The 21,344-nt window shown below is 41.8% G+C and overlaps 1 protein-coding gene across 1 annotated transcript in view; it reads left to right on the top strand.

Annotated features, from left to right (window-relative positions):
• The window catches only part of LOC141141530 (somatomedin-B and thrombospondin type-1 domain-containing protein-like), a 109,947-nt gene that overhangs the window by 77,610 nt on the left and 10,993 nt on the right, over nucleotides 1–21,344 (top strand). Inside the window, exon 4 of the mRNA XM_073629136.1 lies at nucleotides 19,487–19,645. Within this exon, the coding sequence (XP_073485237.1) occupies nucleotides 19,487–19,645 (159 nt within the window). The remainder of the gene's footprint in view (nucleotides 1–19,486; nucleotides 19,646–21,344) is intronic.

Below are 21,344 nucleotides of genomic sequence, written 5' to 3' on the forward strand. Positions count from 1 at the left end.
GGAAGTGCAGGACCATATATATATATATATATATATATATATATATATATATATATATATATATATATATATATATATATATATATATATGTTATCCTGCGCAGCGCTGCCACCCTGTAGCAGTAAATGTGCTATAGGGCGGTAGGCAAGTGGTTACAGTTACATAGTAGGTGAGGTTGAAAAAAGACACAAAGTCCATCAAGTCTAACCTATGTGTGTGATTATATGTCAGTATTACATTGTATATCCCTGTATATTGCGGTCATGGAGGTGCTTATCTAATAGTTTCTTGAAACTATCGATGCTCCCTGCTGAGACCACCGCCTGTGGAAGGGAATTCCACATCCTTGCCACTCTTACAGTAAAGAACCCTCTACGTAGTTTAAGGTTAAACCTCTTTTCTTCTAATTTTAATGAGTGGCCACGAGTCTTGTTAAACTCTCTTCTGCGAAAAAGTTTTATTCCTATTGTGGGGTCAACAGTACGGTATTTGAACATTGAAATCATATCCCCTCTCAAGCGTCTCTTCTCCAGAGAGAATAAGTTCAGTGCTCGCAACCTTTCCTCATAACTAATATCCTCCAGACCTTTTATTAGCTTTGTTGCCCTTCTTTGTACTCGCTCCATTTGCAGTACATCCTTCCTGAGGACTGGTGCCCAGAACTGGACCGCATACTCTAGGTGCGGCCGGACCAGAGTCTTGTAGAGCGAGAGAATTATCGTTTTATCTCTGGAGTTAATCCCCTTTTTAATGCCTGCCAATATTCTGTTTGCTTTGATAGCAGCAGCTTGCTGAGCCTATCATCTACTAGGACTCCCAGGTCCTTTTCCATCCTAGATCCCCCCAGAGGTTCTTTCCCCAGTGCATAGATTGCATTCATATTTTTGCCACGCAAATGCATTATTTTTCATTTTTCTACATTGAAGTAAACCCTTATATATACCCAGGGAAGTGACTTGCCTTAGGTGATACACAGAGATGAAAAACATCCTCCTACATAAGTTGCATCTGTTTACCTGCATCATTCTCTTCTCTACAGCTGTTCAAAGTACTAAATTTATAAGCTTGTCTGAGAGTTCAGAAAAAGAGAGCTGCAGAGCTTAGTGAAGAGAGCTGATTGGAGAGAGGGGGACACAACCCCCTTTACCAGCGGTGACCCATAATGCAGAGCGCAGCCCCCCTAATCCATGTGTCTGGCCCCCTAATCTACATGCTGGGCGCCGAACGCATGGATTCTAATGGGGTTTTTTTTTGTTAGAAGCACGTGATTAGAGCCAGAGGCTCTAATAGGCTTCAAAAAAGGGTGGACTCGGGCGGCAGTTGGATTGTTTGCTGCCCCCCCCAAAAATATAGCACCAGCCGCCACTGCCCTTCACACAGCACTCAGGAACATAGCTGAGGCTGTCAATCAGCTGGAACTGCCTCCCCGTCACCATTTTTCTCTTGATGTCAGGAAAACTTGTCAGAAGCTATTCATGCAGATAGCGGAATGAAGCAGCAGACAGAAATGACACTTAGGCTGGGTTCACACTAGTCCCAATTGGATGTGGGTTTCCCCGCATCTAATTCACATGACAGGAGATTGTGACCAGCTCCCAATGGAGCCAGTTCACACATCTCTGGGGCGGCTGTGGAGTGAATTGCACAGGTGTCCTGTGCGTCTTTGGCTCGGTTTCGGGTCCAAATTCAGGCCTGATTCATCCCTGAAACAGAGAACAGGAACGCACCAGACCCCTGCCGTTAGCCAGATCTGTTTCAAGCAGTGGCAGCTGGTGCTCTAAATTGTTTGGGGTGGCGCAAACAAACTGAAAGAAAAAAAAAATTGCAAAATCAATTTCAGTAAGTGTGCCCATCAAACGCAGCTACTGTGCCCATAAATTGCTGCCACTGTGCCAAACGCAGCAACTGTATCCATCAATTGCTGCCACTGTGCCCAACAATTGCCGCTACTGTGCCCCATCAATTGCTGCCAGTGTGCACATCAATTGCCGCTACTGTGCCCCATCAAATGCTGTCAGTGTGCATCGCCCGGGAGTCGGGACTTACCTGTCTCGCATCGGGTCAAGGTGGCGTTCTTCGATGTCTCCGGTCCTCTCTATCAGGCGTCCAATCACAGCACCTGTTGTTTCAGCCAATCAGGTGACAGGTAACCAGACCCGAGCACCTGATTGGCTGAGAGGGTCAGTTTTAGGAAAGCGATTGAACAGCGAACGCACAGCATTGTGCCCGCTGTTTACCATTTTGGAAGCCTATTAGAGCCTATGGCTCTAATCAGGAAGCCTATTACAGCCCGCAGCTCTAATCAGGCGCTTCCAAAAAACAACCCACTGCTGTAATTCAGGTGCCCAGCGCCCGACAAGGGGCCGGACACCTGAATAGGGGGCGGCAGTGGCGACCATAGATAGATTCATGCAATGCATGAGAGAGAGGTGACAGGAGAGAGGGGGCGGCACTCCTGTGCCCTTCACGGACGCACCGCCACTGGCTCAAGTGTGAACCTAGCCTTAATGCTCTGGATTGAGACAATTGCACATTTCATGTCTGAGGTTGCTGTACTATATTACGTATACAATGACCAATTACTGACCAATAGCCTTTATCCTTCTGCTTAGTAGTCTGCAGCAAATAGTGTTTCTTTGGTGGTAAGAAATGCCAACAAGTGTATTTGTGAAGTGTGAGAGGTCAGCTATGCTGTTCCAGCTAGTTACAGTGAGTCCTCTTAATGAGCTAACACTGCTAGGCAGCCACAGGGGAGGTTAAAGCACCTACTCTCTTTATTGTTTCATCTTCCTGCCAGGGATGACTTTTTAATAAAGGGAATTATAAAACCATGAAAGAAAGGTAACGAGAGCTGACAGGAAAGAAGTAACCGCCCCGCCTTAAAACATTGAAAAAAAAAAGAGTAATTTTGGGCCACACCAACCTGTGCCTTCTACTGATCAGTGACAGTACATCACTTGACCAAGTGCCAAACACGTGCCTGGCTAATATATGACTGCTAGATTTCTCCAGTGTACAGTTAACCTTTTTGCTGCCAGGCTCTGCGATCCACTATTATTCTTAGAAGGCCATTTTTTCAATGTTTCACTTGTTTTTAATTTTTCATTTACAACTTGTAAAATCCCACAACCATACATTTTCTGAAAGTACTTTTTTTGAAAGTACAACAGTAGAATAAAAGGATGGTGCTACAGATTTTGTAGGTCCTGTGATAGTTGTACAAATTTTTATTCGTATATCACATCATTATTAGCACACACTAAAGTGGCATAATGTATAAAACCCCTACTAAACAGAGAATTATGAGGTTTAAGAGCATACAGTTGTATGCAAAAGTTTAGGAACCCCTCACAATTTCCATGATTGTCATTTATAAATATTTGGGTGTTTGGATCAGCAATTTCATTTTGATCTATCAAATAACTGAAGGACACAGTAATATTTCAGTAGTGAAATGAGGTTTATTGGATTAACAGAAAATGCGCAATATGCATCAAAACGAAATTAGACCGGTGCATAGATTTGGGCACTCTTGTCATTTTGTTGATTTGAATACCTGTAACTACTTAGCACTGATTAATTGGAACACACAATTGGTTTGGTGAGCTCATTAAGCCTTGAACGTCATAGACAGGTTTATCCAATCATGAGAAAAGGTATTTAAGGTGGCCAATTGCAAGTTGTTGTTCTCTTTGACTCTCCTCTGAAGAGTGGTAACATGGGGGCCTCAAAACAACTCTCAAATGACCTGAAAACAAAGATTGTTCTACATTATGGTTTAGGGGAAGGTTACAAAAAGTTATCACAGAGATATAAGTTGTCAGTGTCCACTGTGAGTAACATAGTGAGGATATGGAAGACCACAGGCATAGTTCTTGTTAAGGCCAGAAGTGGCAGGCCACATAAAATATTGGAGAGGCAGAGGCAAAGGATGGAGAGAGCGGTCAAAAACAGTCCACGTACCACCTCCAAAGATCTACAACATCAACTTGCTGCAGATGGTGTCACTGTGCATCCTTCAACAATTCAGCGCACTTTGCACAGGTAGAAGCTGTATGGGAGAGATGCGAAAGAAGCCTTTTCTGCACACACGCCACGAGTCACTTGAGGTATGCAAATGCATATTTGGACAAGCCAGCTTCATTTTGGAATAAGGTGCTGTGGACTGATAAAACAAAGATTGAATTACAAAAGAATTTTAAACTCAGCGCTGCACCTAAAAACTACTAATATGCATGTGTACAAACATCAACATGTGTAACATAATAGCATGTATAACAAAATAAACTGCTCAGTGCCAATATAATGCAGATAAAGTGCAATCAATAAAGTTCATCAGATGTGAAATACAGGGTTAGTGACACGTTGGAATGTATATCTGGTGACTTCCTGTGCTCCCCTCCTGAGTCCCCACTCACCAGATGATGGTGGTATGCAAGCCTGTATATCAAGATGGTGTCTTCCGTTCGAGTAGGTTGGTGTATCGTGCCTTTAGGGAATGGAATCTCCTATCCTCCACCACATGGTCAGGGTCCTACACACTTTACACGATCAGAGAACGACCGTTGTAGCAAAGTTTTGGACAGATGAAGGAAAGGGGACATATAATGTAATACTGCGAGATTTTATTAAAAAGATTTAATATCATTACACATCAAAATCTTAAAAACGTGCAGAAAGTGCCTCTTTGACATCCATACAGCCTTCACAGATTCTCCTTAGCTTGACGCGTTTCGCCCCTCCCACTGTGTGTCATCAGAAGTTATTTCCACAGCGCAAGGTTTTTAATTACAATTTTTTGCAAAGATTGAGTTATTTGGTCATAACAAGGGGCGTTATGCATGGCGGCATAAGAACACAGCATTCCAGGAAAAACACTTGCTACCCACAGTAAAATTTGGTGGACGTTCCATCATGCTGTGTGGCCAGTGCCGGTATTGGGAATCTGGTTAAAGTTGAGGGTCGCGTGGATTCCACTCAATATCAGCAGATTCTTGAGAATAATGTTGAGGAATCAATCACAAAGTTGAAGTTACGCCGGGGCTGGATATTTCAACAAGACAATGACCCAAAACACTGCTCAAAATCTACTCGGCATTTATGCAGAGGAACAAGTACAATGTTCTGGAATGGCCATCCCAGTCCCCAGACCTGATTATCATTGAACATCTGTGGGGCGATTTGAAGCGGGCTACCCATGCTCGGCAACCATCAAACCTAACTGAACTGGAGATGTTTTGTAAGGAGGAATGACCCAAAATACATTCATCCAGAATCCAGACACTCATTACAAGCTATAGGAAGCGTCTAGAGCAGTGGTTCTCAACTCCAGTCCTCAAGACCCACCAACAGGCCAGATTTTAAGTATTATCTTGGGGGGATGCAGACTAGAACACTGCAATCACTGAGCAGCAAATGAAATAACCTGTGATGTATTTCAGTTATCTTGCAAACCTGGCCTGTTAGTGGGTCCTGAGGACAGGAGTTGAGAACCACTGGTCTAGAGGCTGTTATTTCTGCTAAAGGAGGCTCTACTAAATATTGATGTGATTTTTCTGTTGGGGTTCCCACATTTATGCACCTATCTAATTTCGTTTTGGTGCATATTGCGCATTTTCTGTTAATCCAATAAACCTCATTTCAAAAACACAGGTGGTGGGACCTTTGTGTCATGACTCTGCAGTAATACTTTCATTCCCTGTCTGTTTCTTACCTGGTCTGTGTATCAGCCTTAGGGCCTGCACTCTCACACCTGCATGGTTAAGTAATCTTTCCTCAGTGTGGCTCCACCCTAGTCTCAACAGGAACCACTATTTAACACTATGTACTCCAAGCCTGCCTTGCCGAGCAATATTATGTGTTTGGTTTCCTGTCTCCTGCTTGCCATGTGCTCTACGTCTCCCTCTGTTACCGATCTTGGCTTGTTCTTTGACTATCCCTATCTGCTTGTTACCCTGACCTATGGCGTTTTCTCTGTCTATCCTTGTCTCCTAGTTGCCCCGACCTTTGCCTTATCTCCTGACTATCCCTTGTCCTGGGTTGCTGTTTCCCCTCTATCCTCCTTTAGCCTACCGTGAGCGCGAGCTGGGAGACCCTGGGGGCCACGACCTGGAGCCAGTTTCAGCGCAGTCCATCCTCACCACTAGAGGCTCTGGTGAACACCTGCTGGCTCTTAGATTGCACGCCCTGGGGAATCTTATGCTCTAGCCCAGTGGGATCCGTGTTGGTCCTCCAGTGGTTCAGTGCCTTCCTGAACCAACCAGCGTTTCATCCGCAGCAGGCAGTCGTAGGGTCAAATACCATAGTGGTGCACTCCCGACTCCAACGGTGTGCATCTGTCACCAGGACTCAAGTGACTTTGTCCCTAATGAACTCCAAGATATTGATTATATATTACTTACAAAAATCCTGTTTTCTTTCTCATTCATTAGGAGACACTGGATTCAGTTATTCTGAGACAACCAAAAGCAGTCCAATTGAGGAGGGACCAACAGTAATAAAACACTAGCATACCTACATTACAAAAAAAATACTGGGGGCAGCCTGCAGCTCAAAGAGCTAACTGAAGGACCTTCCACCCAAAGCTGGCATCAGATAAGGCATGGACATTCACCTGGTAAAACTTAGAAAATGTCTGAACAGAAGGCCATGTCGCAGTCTTGCAAACCGCCTAATGCTGAATATCCCAGGATGAATTCAGACCTAGTATAGTACACTGATAGAAATCTAGTCTTTAAGACCATAAACATGAACAATAATCTGTCTAAGCCACCTGAGTCAGTCTTTTGAACAGAAGAAGTGGAAGAGATGTAAACCCACACAGCCCATACTAGTGTAGCGGAGTACCCATTTACTTACCATGCAGGTACAGCCCCTTTAACAACTTCCTGGGTTACTGGAGACACCCAAGGAAGATAAGTTTATTTGCTTTCCTCATTTAGCAGCTCAGAGAGGCCGCACCTGGTGAGGCAGAAATAGCTGGGCAAGTAATCTGCATCCAGGTGTTAGGCCTAAGCTTGTCAGAACTGGCCATTAGGCAGCTGGGCCACAGCCTTATAGCATGCAGCTTCTCCAGAAGACCTAGCTACTATGGGGAGCATCTGCCTGATTGCTGCCAGCATACTGCAACTGCAGTGGGGTGGCCTTGTGCCTGTGATTCCTCCAGCTGTTTGCCTGTGTTGCTAGAGTTACCTTGGACTGCACTAAGAGGGGTGGTATTTATGAGGATAAGTGCAAGTAGCTGTTCTTAATCTGAATTGTTTTACTGACATAGTGATTCTAAGCTACACTCACTGTTACAATAGCTTCTTATAGAGAGTGTGTGTAATGCAGCCATGTTACCCCAATGGTACCACAGAGACTTTTTTTTGGAAGAGTCCATATTTTGCAGCTTTTATAATCTACTTTATAATTTTCTGTAGTGTATGCATGCTCTTTGCCATTATGACCCTGTTTTGCATGACTGATTCTAACTTTGCAACAATTTAGTAAACTTCAAGTTACAGTTACTCTCTGCCTGATCATTTGGCTGATTACCCATACTGTTACACTTGGCATCCATGAAAAGGATTGGCTGTCAGACAATGGTGATGGAAGTGATGCAACAATAGCCTACTCCAGAGGGAAGCAGGCAACCTACCATCCCTGCAATCACCCCCTTATTCCTGGCAGGATTCTGCCACAATTACCTAAGTGAACATGGCTAGGTTGGGACTCGCTCAACAGGCACAACTGACCATTAACACCTTAGAGAAGGTAGTAAGAAGGTTAATCCTGTATGTCATAAATAAAGTGCGCTAATTATATGAAAATACACACATAGATGTGAATACATGTGGGTAGTAGTAAAAACCACAATCTACTGAGAGCAAGTAAATGACTCCATGAGTGGTAAAAATATATAAGTGCAAAACATAAAAACTCAAATAAAAAGAAGAAACAAAAAATGTGTACATGTGAAATACAATGATATTAATAGCGTGAAAATCTGAAAATCAAACAAACTCAGTCCATGGGTTCAAATATAAAAAGTTCATCAGTGAAAAAAAGCTTCCATCCACTATACAGCTCAGCAGCAACTAATCCCCCTATGAGTGGATTGACAAAGGAGAGAGATGTGCAGGATGGTGCAAATCCACTGGCGGTGACTCCAATAAGTGAGAAAGTGATAAAGGTGGACTCTTACCCTCCGTGTTGGACCCCCTCCTTGGCAGGGTCTATCAGGCATGCAGATTTTTGCCCTCTGCAGGGACCATGTAATGAGAAGATCTCCCCAGCAGCTGTTAGGAATGTTGTCTCCGATCCGGGCTGGTCCAAGTGAAACGCCTGTTTGCACTTATATATTTTTACCACTCATGGAGTCATTTACTTGCTCTCAGTAGATTGTGGTTTTTACTACTACCCACATGTATTCACATCTATGTGTGTATTTTCATATAATTAGCGCACTTTATTTATTTTTTATTTTTCATGGTATACACAGATATTGGTGTATTTTGTGTGCAGCTTTTACCTTTGACCTTTTTTGCTCTGCAGCGCAGTTTTTCTTTTTATTTTTAATCCTGTATGTCCCAGTGAAGACCATGATTCCCTTGCCAACATAGTTAACCACTTGCCGACCCCTGCACGCCGATATACGTCGGCACAATGGCAGCGGTGGGCAAATGGGCGTACCTGTACGTCCCCGTTAAGAGCTGGGGAAAGCAGGCGCGTGTGCGCCGCCATGTACAGCATGACCGGCGGACTCAATGTCTGCCGGTCTCCCGGCGATCGTGTCACAGAGCCTCAAAACAGGGAAGTGCCTATGTAAACAAGGCATTTCCCCGTTCTGGCTTGTGTCATGACAGAGATCACCGCTCCGTGTCATGTGACTTGAAGCCAATCCCCCTCACGGTTAGAATCACTTCTTAGGACACACTTAACCCCTTCATCGCCCCCTAGTGGTTAACCCCTTTACTGCCAGTGTCATTTACACAGTAATCAGTGTATTTTTATAGCACTGATCGCTGTATAAATGACAATGGTCCCAAAATAGTGTCAAAAGTGTCCGATGTGTCCGCCATAATGTCCCAATCCCGATAAAAATCGCAGATCTCCATTATTAATAAAAAAAAAAAATTTTTAAATGTCATAAAACTAGGCCTTTATGTAGAAGAATACATAAAGGCCTAAACTGAGGAAAAAAATCATTTTTTAATATTATAGCAAAACGTAAAAAATAGGCGTTTTTTTCAAAATTTTCGCTTTTTTTGTTTATAGCGCAAAAAATAAAAACCACAGAGGTGATCAAATACCACCAAAAAAAAAGCTCCATTTGTGGAAAAAAAGGACGTCAATTTCTGTTTGGGTACAACGTCGCACGACCGTGCAATTGTCTGTTAAGTGGCGCAGAGTCGAATCGCAAAAAGTGTTCTGGTCAGGACGGGCATAAAATCTTCCGTGGCTGAAGAGGTTAAAGTGTTACTAAATCCACAACAGTAAAAATTAGTCTGTATATGCAGTAAAGCATGCTTGTTATACTCACTGTGGAACCTAAGGGGTAATCTTCTCTGACCCTCCCCTTCTTCCACAGTCCCCAATCTGTTTGCTGATAGAACAGAGGCTTGGGGGCAAGCTGCACATGCGCAGTTTGGCGTGTATTTCTAAAGAGCTTTTTTTTCCTTGGGAGAGTGCATGGGATCAGCACTGTCCAGAGGATCAGGGGACCTGCAGCCTCATAGGATAATCAGGGGAGAATGAAAACTCCTCCTACAAGCTTTAACCAGTGCTCCTCTGGACACTGTAGAAGTCACACGACTGCTCTAACTGCTGATGAGAAAAGGTATTTAGCAGTTTCTATTTACTAAAATAATTGCATTTCCATGTTCTGTAGGTGACCAGACATAGGGAATGCAGGGTCCTAGGCTTAGTAACACTTTAACCACTTAAGAGCAGTGTATAGTGGCAACATTAGGGACCTTACAGGGGTTGTAAAGGTTATTTATTTATTTTTTTTTAAATAACAAACATGTTATACTTACCTCCTCTGTGCAAGGGTTTTGCACAGAGTGGCCTGATCCTCCTCTTCTGGTGTCCCCTAGCGAAGCTCCTGGCTCCTCCATGCATCGAGTGCCCCCTCGGAGACCCACATTCCAAGGGGACCCTCATGCGGGCGCACTCCAGAGTCCTGCTGCTGCGTCCATTGACACAGACAGCAGGACTCGGCCCCACCCTCCGTGTCACTAGATTTAACTGACAGCAGCGGGAGCCATTGGCTGCGCTGCTATCAATCTATCCAATGAGGACCCGAGACAGCAGCCGGAGCTGCTGTGCTCGTCCCCGTCGATGGAACAATCGGGTTCAGGTAAGGAAAAGGGGGGCTCTGGGGGGCAGCTGCACTACGGAAGGTATTTCACCTTACTGCAGAATGCAGTAAGGTGAAAAACCACGAGAGTTTACAACCCCTTTAAGACCAACTTAATCAGCAGAAAGACATTTCTGTAAAGTCCATTTTTGTGCAACTTTCATAATCTGGTTTGTATTATTCTGGCGTGTATGAATGTTTATTTCATTCTGACACTCTTTTCCCTTATTGATTCTGACCTGAAAATTTATAGATAGGCAAGTCCTATCCTCATATTGATTAGTGGATCCAAATTAATAATAACTACTGCAGTAGGGAACAGACACAAAAGATACACATCTTTCCAAATAACTGTTCAGCCTTATTATGACGCAATTGAAGGTTTTTATACACATGATTACGTATGTATCACATTAATATTACAACTGTACTTTTATGGTAACAAGGGGCGTAACATAGGCAGGCTAATTCTAATCAGGACTGGAAAGAATGCAAACATGTAATGAAAACATTATTAGTGCCGTGTGCAATAAATATAAAATAGAATACAATTACCGTATATACTCGAGTATAAGTCGGCCCGAATATAACCCGAGGCACCTAATTTTACCACAAAAAAACTGGGAAAACTTATTGACTCGAGTATAAGCCTAGGGTAAGAAATGCGCAGCTACTCTAAGTGGAAAAGAGGGTCAACAATGCCCATTTGCATGCCTCACTGTGCCCATTTACAGCCATAGGTCCCCAGAACTTCAAACTTGGTAGTTAAGGGTTCCTAGATGTCCCCTAGCTGCAGCCAAAATTTGGGGTCTCTGGACACATTGCTGCAGATGGACACAGTTGACCGACTTTGGGGCCCCATATCTCGGGGCCACTTAGTGCTAGGCACCCCAAATTTGGTGTGCAAACCCAGTGGAACTAGCACCACAATATATTCAAAGCTGGGGTTCCTAGAACCAAGTGGCCCTGAGATACTGGGCCCCTAATTCGGTTCAGAAAATGTCAAGCACTTTTCTGCAGCAGAGAATAACATTTCCTAAACTGACTTTGGGGCCCCGTATCTCGGGGCCACTTGGTGCTAGGAACCCCAGCTGTGGATATGTTGTAGTGCTAGTTCAACTGGGTTTGCACACCAAATTTGGGGTTCCTAGCACCAAGGGGCCCCAAGACACGGTGCCCCAAAATCGGTTCAGAAAATGACATTTTTTTGCTGCAGAAAAGTAATTGACTTGAGTATAAGCCGAGGGGGGCACTTTCAGCACAAACAAATGTGCTGAAAAACTCGGCTTATACTCGAGTATATACGGTATATACAGAACTTACAACATTTCCTTTACAGTCTCCTCTCTTTTGATCAATATTTTGTTTACTACCCATACCTGCTATCACCTTTAACCCGGAACCTCCACACGCTTAGGTGGAGGTAGTCCTGGCCAAAGAGGCAAAAACTCCATTGTGGAGAAAATAATAGCTGAGCAGCCTTTTCATTACAAAATTACTTTTCATTGTGAAAAAAAAATGACTGATATGACATATTTACAGAGTACTGGCTGTACACTCCTGTGGCCAGAATGGCCTTCTAGCTTAATTGTTGGCATGCTTACTTATCAGCATATGTAAACACAGACAATTCTACATAAAATGGAAGACGTACAAAAGACAAATATGACTTCAACATGGCCAAACTACTTTTCAAATCACTATATATATATATATATATATATATATATATATATATATATATATATATATATCCCTTACAATTAAAGTATTAGTATAAATAGTACCCTGGACTGTGATCGCAAGAGGGAAACAAATCAAACAGAGATTTCTTTAAATTGGTCATTTTTGCAGTGTCTGGTGTGGATCCAGGTGACTTTTCCTTCAAGTTTTGCACAACTGTACATAAAATAGATGCTGTATCGAGTCTCCAAACATTTCCTTATATATAAAAGTCTCTTAATCCACAAGTCACCTGGCTTTAGTTTTAGATCCTTCCAAACTGTTAGGATCTGGAATTGGGGAAAAAACACATATATGAGTTTGTCAAAAACCTTAAAAGATCAGCAACATTCTCTGTGAGATCCAAATGGAGGACGTCAGCTGCTGAGACAAAATATAAGCAAGTAACACACTCCCAAGCAAAATCTCATAGGGAGAGAGTCCAACATCCCCTTAGGGGCTTGATAAAATATAAGAAAACATTCAGGCAAAAGTTTTCTAGTTTCTTACTCTACTTTTTCTGCTATATTGTAGACAGTAGGGGGTTTAAAAATAAAGTCTCAAAACTTCTAATAAGGACTCTCCTATAAAAATTATTTCCTGTTACTCTCTGTACTTTCTGGCACTCTGTACTTACAAACTACTTCTGATAACACTTCTTACAGTGGCCTTTGCAGTAGCATTTGCCACTGGACATCTAGAAAACATCTCCATACAAACAAAATGCATACTCGTAAGATACTCGTAAGGCCTGACTTGGGCATCTGGATATATCTTTTTGTAATCTCTGGAAGGGATGTTCAGCTTTTGGTAACACCTTTTGGTAACAGGTAAAACAAGAAATGGTATGTTAAAAAAACAACTGTGGTAAACCCTGGCTCTATCCTACACTCATTTACTAAGGCAGCCATAACTGCTTGTGACTGATGACACTGCCCATGTGTCAAGCTGGAGGGGAAAGAGTGTCTCGCAGACATAAATGATCACCTTTTCCAAAGTCCTGTTTCATAAGAAGTTGCCCCCTGTGGACCACTTGTTCTTCTCGTTCTGGGGTCCGTAAAGTTGAATTAATAACCCCAGCTATACTGGGACAGAACTAGGGTGGAGTTGCACAGACCCAGCAAGTGTCCAGGGCTGTAATGCAGCATCCTTAGTCGCCTGGTCTGCTTCCATGTGTGAATTTTAATGTTAGTATGGCTACCTCAGCAAGAACCTGGAAGGCTGAAAACAGCCAATCAAATTAACTTTGCATGCTTGATTGGTTTACCTGCCGAAGTAAAAACAAACTTCTAGCCCTTCAAATGGAACCAAAAGCTCTCTATATCTCGACTATCTATATAAATATATACTCTTTTTTTATAGATCACAGGCTTTGCTAAAACATGGAGCTCTGCTTCTTGAGCCGGGGAAAAAAGGATCCAGTGACTCTGAATACAGAGTATCCTTCTGGGTGATAAACTGCATACTCAGTATAAAACAGGGAATCAAATCTCCAAAAAAATAAATATCTGGGTCTTCAGGGAGTGTGTGTATTCCTTTGTCTCCTGCCTCCTCCAACATATATGCAACAAATTCATATTTTGAACCTTTCATTAGACAAACATTTAGTTTAGCTGTATATTTGCTACACAGAATGTGGGACCATTAAAAATTTAATATTTTACCAAAATAATGTGCGTAACCTTGTCTAATAGCACCTTTGCATAAAGCTACAGCTCTGATATATCGGGGGGAACCCTTCATTACTGGGTCCAGTTTGCATAAAATATATTACAATGGCTTGTTTTCTATCATTCTGTTTGTATAAGAACTTCAGTTTTATGTTTCAAAAAGACAACCTTTTCCTGGCAATATTATAAATTTCTCATTGCTTGCTCTGTTAATTTTACCTAGATAACACAAGTCCTTAGTTTCCACCTGACATTATTTTCCTGATGTCATAACATAATGAATGATAACAGTACCCTGTGGTCATGCAGAGATGTCCATAAATCCAAAGTATTCTTCTGCTTATACCACTACACTTACAAGGAAAAGGGGCACATCATTTCACAATCCACACATTCTGATTTGGATTTCAAAAATAAAAATAAATAAAAACAAAAGGACCAACAATGTGTATATTACAGAACAGAAAGCTCTCAGCCAGATCACAAACTATAAAACATCTGGCTGCAGGTGGCCTCTATTCTAACAGGGTGTGTGGACTTGACGGGTCTGTTATGTTTGTCATGTTTGTAGAAAAACTTCTTATGTATCCCATCCATCTTAACTTTGTTAAATATTAATGGCAGCTATATTCCAATTAACAACTCCACCTTCAATTTTTTTTCTCTCAATATGGGTTTGTTTTATAAATGTAAAATTACAAAATTGTTATCTTAATCTAAACTAATCCCATTTTACAAATTTCCCCAATAACCTGGATTTCATTTCCAACCAAAGGTTGTCCAAACCAGTTACAATATATCTACCGTATATACTCGAGTATAAGTCAACCCGAATATAAGCTGAGGCACCTAATTTTACCAAAAAAAACTGTGAAAACGTATTGACTTGAGTATAAGCCTAGGGTAAGAAATGTGCAGCTACTGTAAGTGGAAAAGAGGGTCAACAATGCCCATTTGCAGCCTCACTGTGCCCATTTGCATGCCTCACTGTGCCCATTTGCAGCCATAGGTCCCCCGAACTTCAAACTCGGTAGTTAAGGGTTCCTAGATGTCCCCTAGCTGCAGCCAAAATTTGGGGTCTCTGGACCCAAACAGTCCCGAAATGACATTACTGCAGATGGACACAGTTGACAGACTTTGGGGCCCCGTATCTCGGGGCACTTAGTGCTAGGCACCCCAAATTTGGTGTGTAAACCCAGTCGAACTAGCACCACAATATATCCAAAGCTGGGGTTCCTAGCACCAAGTGGCTTTGGATATGTTGTAGTGCTAGTTCAACTGGGTCTGCACACCAAATTTGGGGTTCCTAGCACTAAGGGGCCCCGAGATACGGGGCCCCAAAGTCGGTTCGGAAAATGACATTTTTTGCTGCAGAAAAGTGATTGACTCGAGTATAAGCCGAGGGGGGCACTTTCAGCACAAAAAAATGTGCTGAAAAACTTGGTTTATACTCGAGTATATACGGTATATTTATTAATAATATTGTTAAACTCATATCAGAATACTCAAGTGATAATCTCAATATCACATCCTAATTCTAATATATAGCCACAAATATATTTCCTTAAATGAGGACATTTTACTTAATTTCCCTTTTTTAAATGCATGGTTTCCACTATCAAAGGATATTCAATTTGTGTAATACACGGTTAAATGTAAGCTTCATTTTAACATGTTTGGGAAACAGATTCAAAATAATTGCAATTACATTGTTAATTATTAGATTAATTAACCCGGCACATTTTGTTATTAATGTTTTGTCTAAAAAAATTGAAATTGGCATGGTGTCCTTCCAGCTTATCACCGATCTCTCATCCCAGCTACATTCTCTCATGAGAGCGCAAAGGAGAGAGTCACATCTGCATACATGATACACACAAGAGATACAACCCCTGGCAAAAATTATGGAATCACCAGTCCCTGAGGATGTTCCTTCAGTTTATTGTTGTAGAAAAAAAGCAGATCACAGACATGGCCAAAAACTAAAGGCATTTCAAATGGCAACTTTCTGGCTTTAAGAAACACTAAAAGAAATCAAGAAAAATAATTGTGGTGGTCAGTAACAGTTAGATTTATAGAACAAGCACAGGGAATAAATTATGGAATCACTCAACTCTGAGGAAAAAATTATGGAATCATGAAAAACAAACAAAATAACACTCCAACACATCACTAGTACTTTGTTGCACCACCTCTGGCTTTTATAACTGCTTGCAGTCTCTGAGGCATTGACTTAATTAGTGATAAGCAGTACTCTTCATCAATCTGGCTCCAGCCTTCTCTCGAGATTCATCACTGAATATGACTTTCATCCAATCATCCACAGTCCACGATTGCCTTTCCTTAGCCCATTGTAACCTTGTTTTTTTGTGTTTAGGTGTTAGAGATGGCTTTCTTTTAGCTTTTCTGTATGTAAATCCCATTTCCTTTAGGCGTTTTCTTACAGTTCGGTCACAGATGTTGACTCCAGTTTCCTCCCATTTGTTCCTCATTTGTTTTGTTGTACATTTTCTGTTTTCAAGGCATATTGCTTTAAGTTTTCTGTCTTGACGCTTTGATGTCTTCCTTGGTCTACCAGTATGCTTGCCTTTAACCACCTTCCCATGTTGTTTGTATTTGGTCCATGTTTTAGACACAGCCGACTGTGAACAACCAACATCTTGTGCAACACTGCGTGATGATTTACCCTCTTTACCTACATACTAACAAGCAGATTTAATCTGATGCAGGTGTTAGTGTTTGTAATGAAAATTTACAGGGTGATTCCATAATTTTTTCCTCAGAATTGAGTGATTCCATAATTTATTCCCTGTGCTTGTTCTATAAATCTAACTGTTACTGGCCACCACAATTATTTTTCTTGATTTCTTTTAGTGTTTCTTAAAGCCAGAAAGTTGCCATTTGAAATGCCTTTAGTTTTTGGCCATGTCTGTGATCTGCTTTTTTTCTACAACAATAAACAACTGAAGGAACATCCTCAGGGACTGGTGATTCCATCATTTTTGCCAGGGGTTGTAGAACTAAAGGTTCCAGCATTCACACACATACATGAATATCTCTCTAAAATCTCTAACATTTTTCCCATTTGTACACAACACATGCATATCATTCTCTCACTTTAACTCTTTAATATTTCCCTGCTAAAATTCTGCTTTCCTTATTTTGTAATCCCATACTTCACATACTCTAGCTTCTATGATCATACGGGCAGCCATAGTGCTCATACCATCTTCCCTCTCTGACAACATATAAAGTATTCTGTTTATGAATAACAGAATATAAGGATAGGAGTTGCTTATCTATAATTTTCCGGGTCAATTCTAAAGTTAGTTACTCTCTGATCAATGGGACACTTACCCAGCAGAGGAACAGAGTGAATAGGTTGAAAGCCTAATACCACCTTGTTCTTGTGTAGAACCAAACAGGGTTCCTTACAGGACATGACTGCTAGTTAAGATACATGCCTCACATAGGAGATGACAACGACAAAATGCAACCCTGAGAGAATGGACAGGGCAATATTCCTGATAGGTTCAAAGTGCAGTTTTTGCAAGACATACAACCAGAAGTTCCACAGGGTCACAGATACTTGTATTAATTGAGCTATATGTGAGGCTCCCAGTACAAAATACTTAACTAAAGAATGAGACACAAATGTTTTTTGGAATAAGAGCTGAAGTGTGTACCCTAATGGTACTCTGGGTCAAATGTTGATCCAGGCCTGATTTCAAAAAGGTCAGAATTCTTTCCACTGAGTATTTCCTGGAGTTACAGCTTATTTCCTTGCACCAAGTGAGGTAAGCCTTCCATGTTCGATGGTAGACCTTACAGGAGGTGGACTTCCTAGCTTTTAACAGCATGGGAATTTTAGAATCGGAAAGACCTCTGAGTTTAAAAGGTCTCTGCCAGAGATTTGATCAGGTCAGAATACCAAATCTGCCTGGGCCAATTTGGAGCTATGAGGAGCTCTGGGATTCTCTACAATTCAATCCTGTGGAAAAGGGAAGAAAGGTGTTTTAGAAGGGAAACGTCATAGATCAGGTTGTTCTGACCTCTAGAGTGATGGAGCCACTAGAACATCCACTGCTTCCACCAGGGTAACTTTGCACCTGGAGACAAACCTGTTTAGTTTATTGTTGAAACTGGACGCCAGACGATCCATGTCCAGAACCCCATATCTATGACACAGACCCTGACTTCTGGATATAGGGACCATTCTCTCAGTTCTAGACCCTTGTCTGCTGAGAGAATGCTTGCCGATTGTTTATGCTGAGCTTGTGAAACAGACAAGGCTGGAAAGTGAAGTTCTGCCCAGACTAGAATCCTTTGTACCTCATTATCTCTAGCAATGCTTCTGGTTCCTGAATCCTGATAGGATGACCTTTCAGTCAGTGTGTCCTGTGTATTATAGGAAAACCAAACTGACCTGAGCTTCAGACTGTTGATCTGGGAATGAATTTTTTTTTTTCTAGCCACCAAGTCCCCTACACCAACAAAGTATCTAGGACTTTGCCCCAGCTCTGCAGGCTGTCATTCGTAGTTAGAAACTTCCTACTCCTGAGCCATCAGGCCAGAGATAACCTGGTCTCCAGTGGCTGGCAAGTCAATTTTTCCAGAGATTTGTCCCAAATCACAAAATGTTGTGTTTGTGGGGTCTGGAGTAAACATAGAATATAAGGGAGGCCATTATCAGGCCCAGGACTCATGCAGAAAAACAGTTGGACGACGCCTGGATTGTGGAGTTTGAATTTGGAAGCAGACCATCACTTTTTTTTGGAGAAGAAAGAGTCTGGCTTGAGCCTTGCCTAGTGTTGTGTGTTCTCGGTAAAATGGAATTAGTTTTGTTGCACTGGAAAGATTGGGACATGCAAGTATCCTTGATTTCCTAGAAAGTCTCATTGATGAAGGCAAGCTATGAAAGACCTGGTTGATTACATGAAATTTTTGGTTTCTAGTGGAGACATTTAAAGCTATCAGATTTAAGATGGGGTGGAGGATGCCCCTTTTGGAATGGTGAAAAAGTTGGAACTTGGAGTAAAATCCCTGAAACCTTTCCGCTTGGAACAATGGTAGTGACTCTATGGTTTAAGAGCCAGTATGAAACTGCTACTCTGTCGACACAGGTAGGTTAGATAGCATGAAACTGTGCAGAGGCAGACAGCAAAACTCCAACTTGTGGCCGCTGGACACCGCTCCTACTCAGAAACCGCCATAGTGAACTTCTCATTTGCAGCAGTTTAAATGCTATTAAGAATTAAACACACATTGATCAAGCAAATAAACATGTTTTTAAGTTTATAAGGGATGAAAAACAGGTGCATTGAAGTACAAAGACAGTGATCACCCAAGGGGAGATTTATCATCTGCATAAAAAGGGAAAATTTGACAATCTAAAAGGCTTCAATGTTCTTCCTTCAAAGCAAGTATCAGGCTTTCAGCTCACAATGTGGGTGGTATTGTTCTGTTCTTGGCCCATTTTGTTTCTTTTTATTCAGTTCTTGATTTTTATCTACAGTACATCTTTGCCAGCAGAAGTCTTTCTATGCTGTGCTGCCAGCATCTCTTGCAAAGAAATGTGTGTGAGGCTAATAGTCAAGGGGAAACATCTGTGACATCCCATGTCATCTAGTAATGTGCACTCTGCATTCACTAGTTACAGTATGTCACACTTAATGTCATAATTACACAGATTTGCCAGGAAAAACACTACATTTTTATCTAACTATAGCATTTTAATTTCTTCTTTTTTAGCTATTGTGTTTACCTCCGTCTGAAACACGTGGGACCTGCGTGCCGCCTGCAAAGCTGGAGCAGACAGCTTGTACAAGAACAACTTGTGTGTGTAGAGTGTCAGGCGGAGGCGGTTGCTGCTAGTGAAAGGTGCCAGGGGGAAGGTGTTTCAGGTGCCAGGTAGGTAGAACTAGAAGTTCTTATTCACCAAATATTTTAATTCAGCTATGCTTTTCAAAGTTTGGTTTATCCATCCTTTATGACTTATCAGCAATATACCTGTTCTGATATTCTACACTTAGTCCAGCTTCTTTTCTACGGTTATTTTACTTTTTGATTCTTTTAAGCGTATTTGAAGGACATCTATAAAGTGTTGAGATCTCCAATAATTTGAAAATGTGAAAGGAAATCTCTGCAAAGAGAAAGGAAGTTCCACCTTAGAAAGTTGTCCCTATGGGATCATTTCCTTTCATTCTTTGACAACTATAAAATGTTAGCTTTATTCTCAATATGAGGTTCATTTATTAAAGCTGGAGAGTGCAAAATCAGGCTCAATTCTGCAGTGAAACCAATCAGCTTCCAGGTTATAGCCCACGTTCACATCAGGGCGATTTGACATGTCAAATCGCATGCCAAATCGACAGCTATTGCCAGCAATAACACCTCCCGAATCGGTGTGACGCCGAACAGATTCCCAAAAGTAGTTCCTGCACTACTTTTCGCAATTTCGGGGGCAATTTCAATAGACATCTGTGCAGAAACCCGTAAAGATATCTCTGAAATCGCTCCTGAAGGCGGACTAACATGCAGGTATAAAATCGTGCGAGTTCAGCTGTACTCGCATGATTTATAACCCGCAGTCAGTGTGAAGCTAAGCTTATTGCCAAAGCTTGTTCCGTCAGAATCGGCAACCCGTCAGATTAAGGTAACAGAAGTGATGTTGCGCCCACAAAGAACTGACTGTGCATGCGTAGCACCACGCTATGCGTGGCACTACTTTTCTGACATTACACACCAGCGAACCCATTGTATAATGTAACGGTAGTGACGCTCTGTCAGCTGCGCATGCATTCCACTGCTATCAGGTTTGCTAAGCTGACAGAACACCTGCAGTCAGAAGAAGGCAGCGGACATCTTACTACACCCAGTCTTAAATTTCAGACTAATTTTAGCAATAAATTGAGCGTATATAAATAAATATAGAAAAGAAGAAAAAAAGTGTAGCGCTGTGGTGTGCCGATCAGCAACCATATATCATATACCATTTAGCACACCTTTATGTATTTCAAATGTTAGGTCCTGTTAGACCTCACAAGACAAAAAGCAGTGGACCAATTAAAAGATCCAATGTTTTAAAGAAGACATTGTTGGCAATAAATCATGTGTAATAAACAATATGTAATAAACAATGTGAATTATGTGTATATCATAAAAATAGTAATAATCCAAAACCCTCAATCCAAATACAAACATGTATAACGTGAAATGGGGTAGGGATAAATGGCAAGTCCCTGGGGGATTAAACAGTTCATTAAATCAGGTAGAGAAATCAGGGAACATAGATGTGAGTCTCAAAATAACATCTATTCCTATCCCCAATGGATTCTTCCAATGCTCGACCAGGCAGAAAGATAATGTAAAATGCCCTTACCGGACGTGGTGGACTCACAGGCCGTTGGCGGTGAGAGTCATACGAGCTTTCACCGTTAGGTACGGTAAGGTTACAGCTGCTCTTGGTCCACGACAAACGAGTCCTGGAAGGGTCCCCAATCCTGGGCGGTCCCCCGGATTCGTCCTCCAGCGATCACTTGGATCTCATGTAATTGAGATGCAGGAAACAGGAGAAAAAGAGGCTCCACATAGCATAAATTCCGGATTA

This window comes from Aquarana catesbeiana, linkage group LG01, assembly GCF_042186555.1.
Source record: "Aquarana catesbeiana isolate 2022-GZ linkage group LG01, ASM4218655v1, whole genome shotgun sequence".
Taxonomy (NCBI): Eukaryota; Metazoa; Chordata; class Amphibia; order Anura; family Ranidae; genus Aquarana; species Aquarana catesbeiana.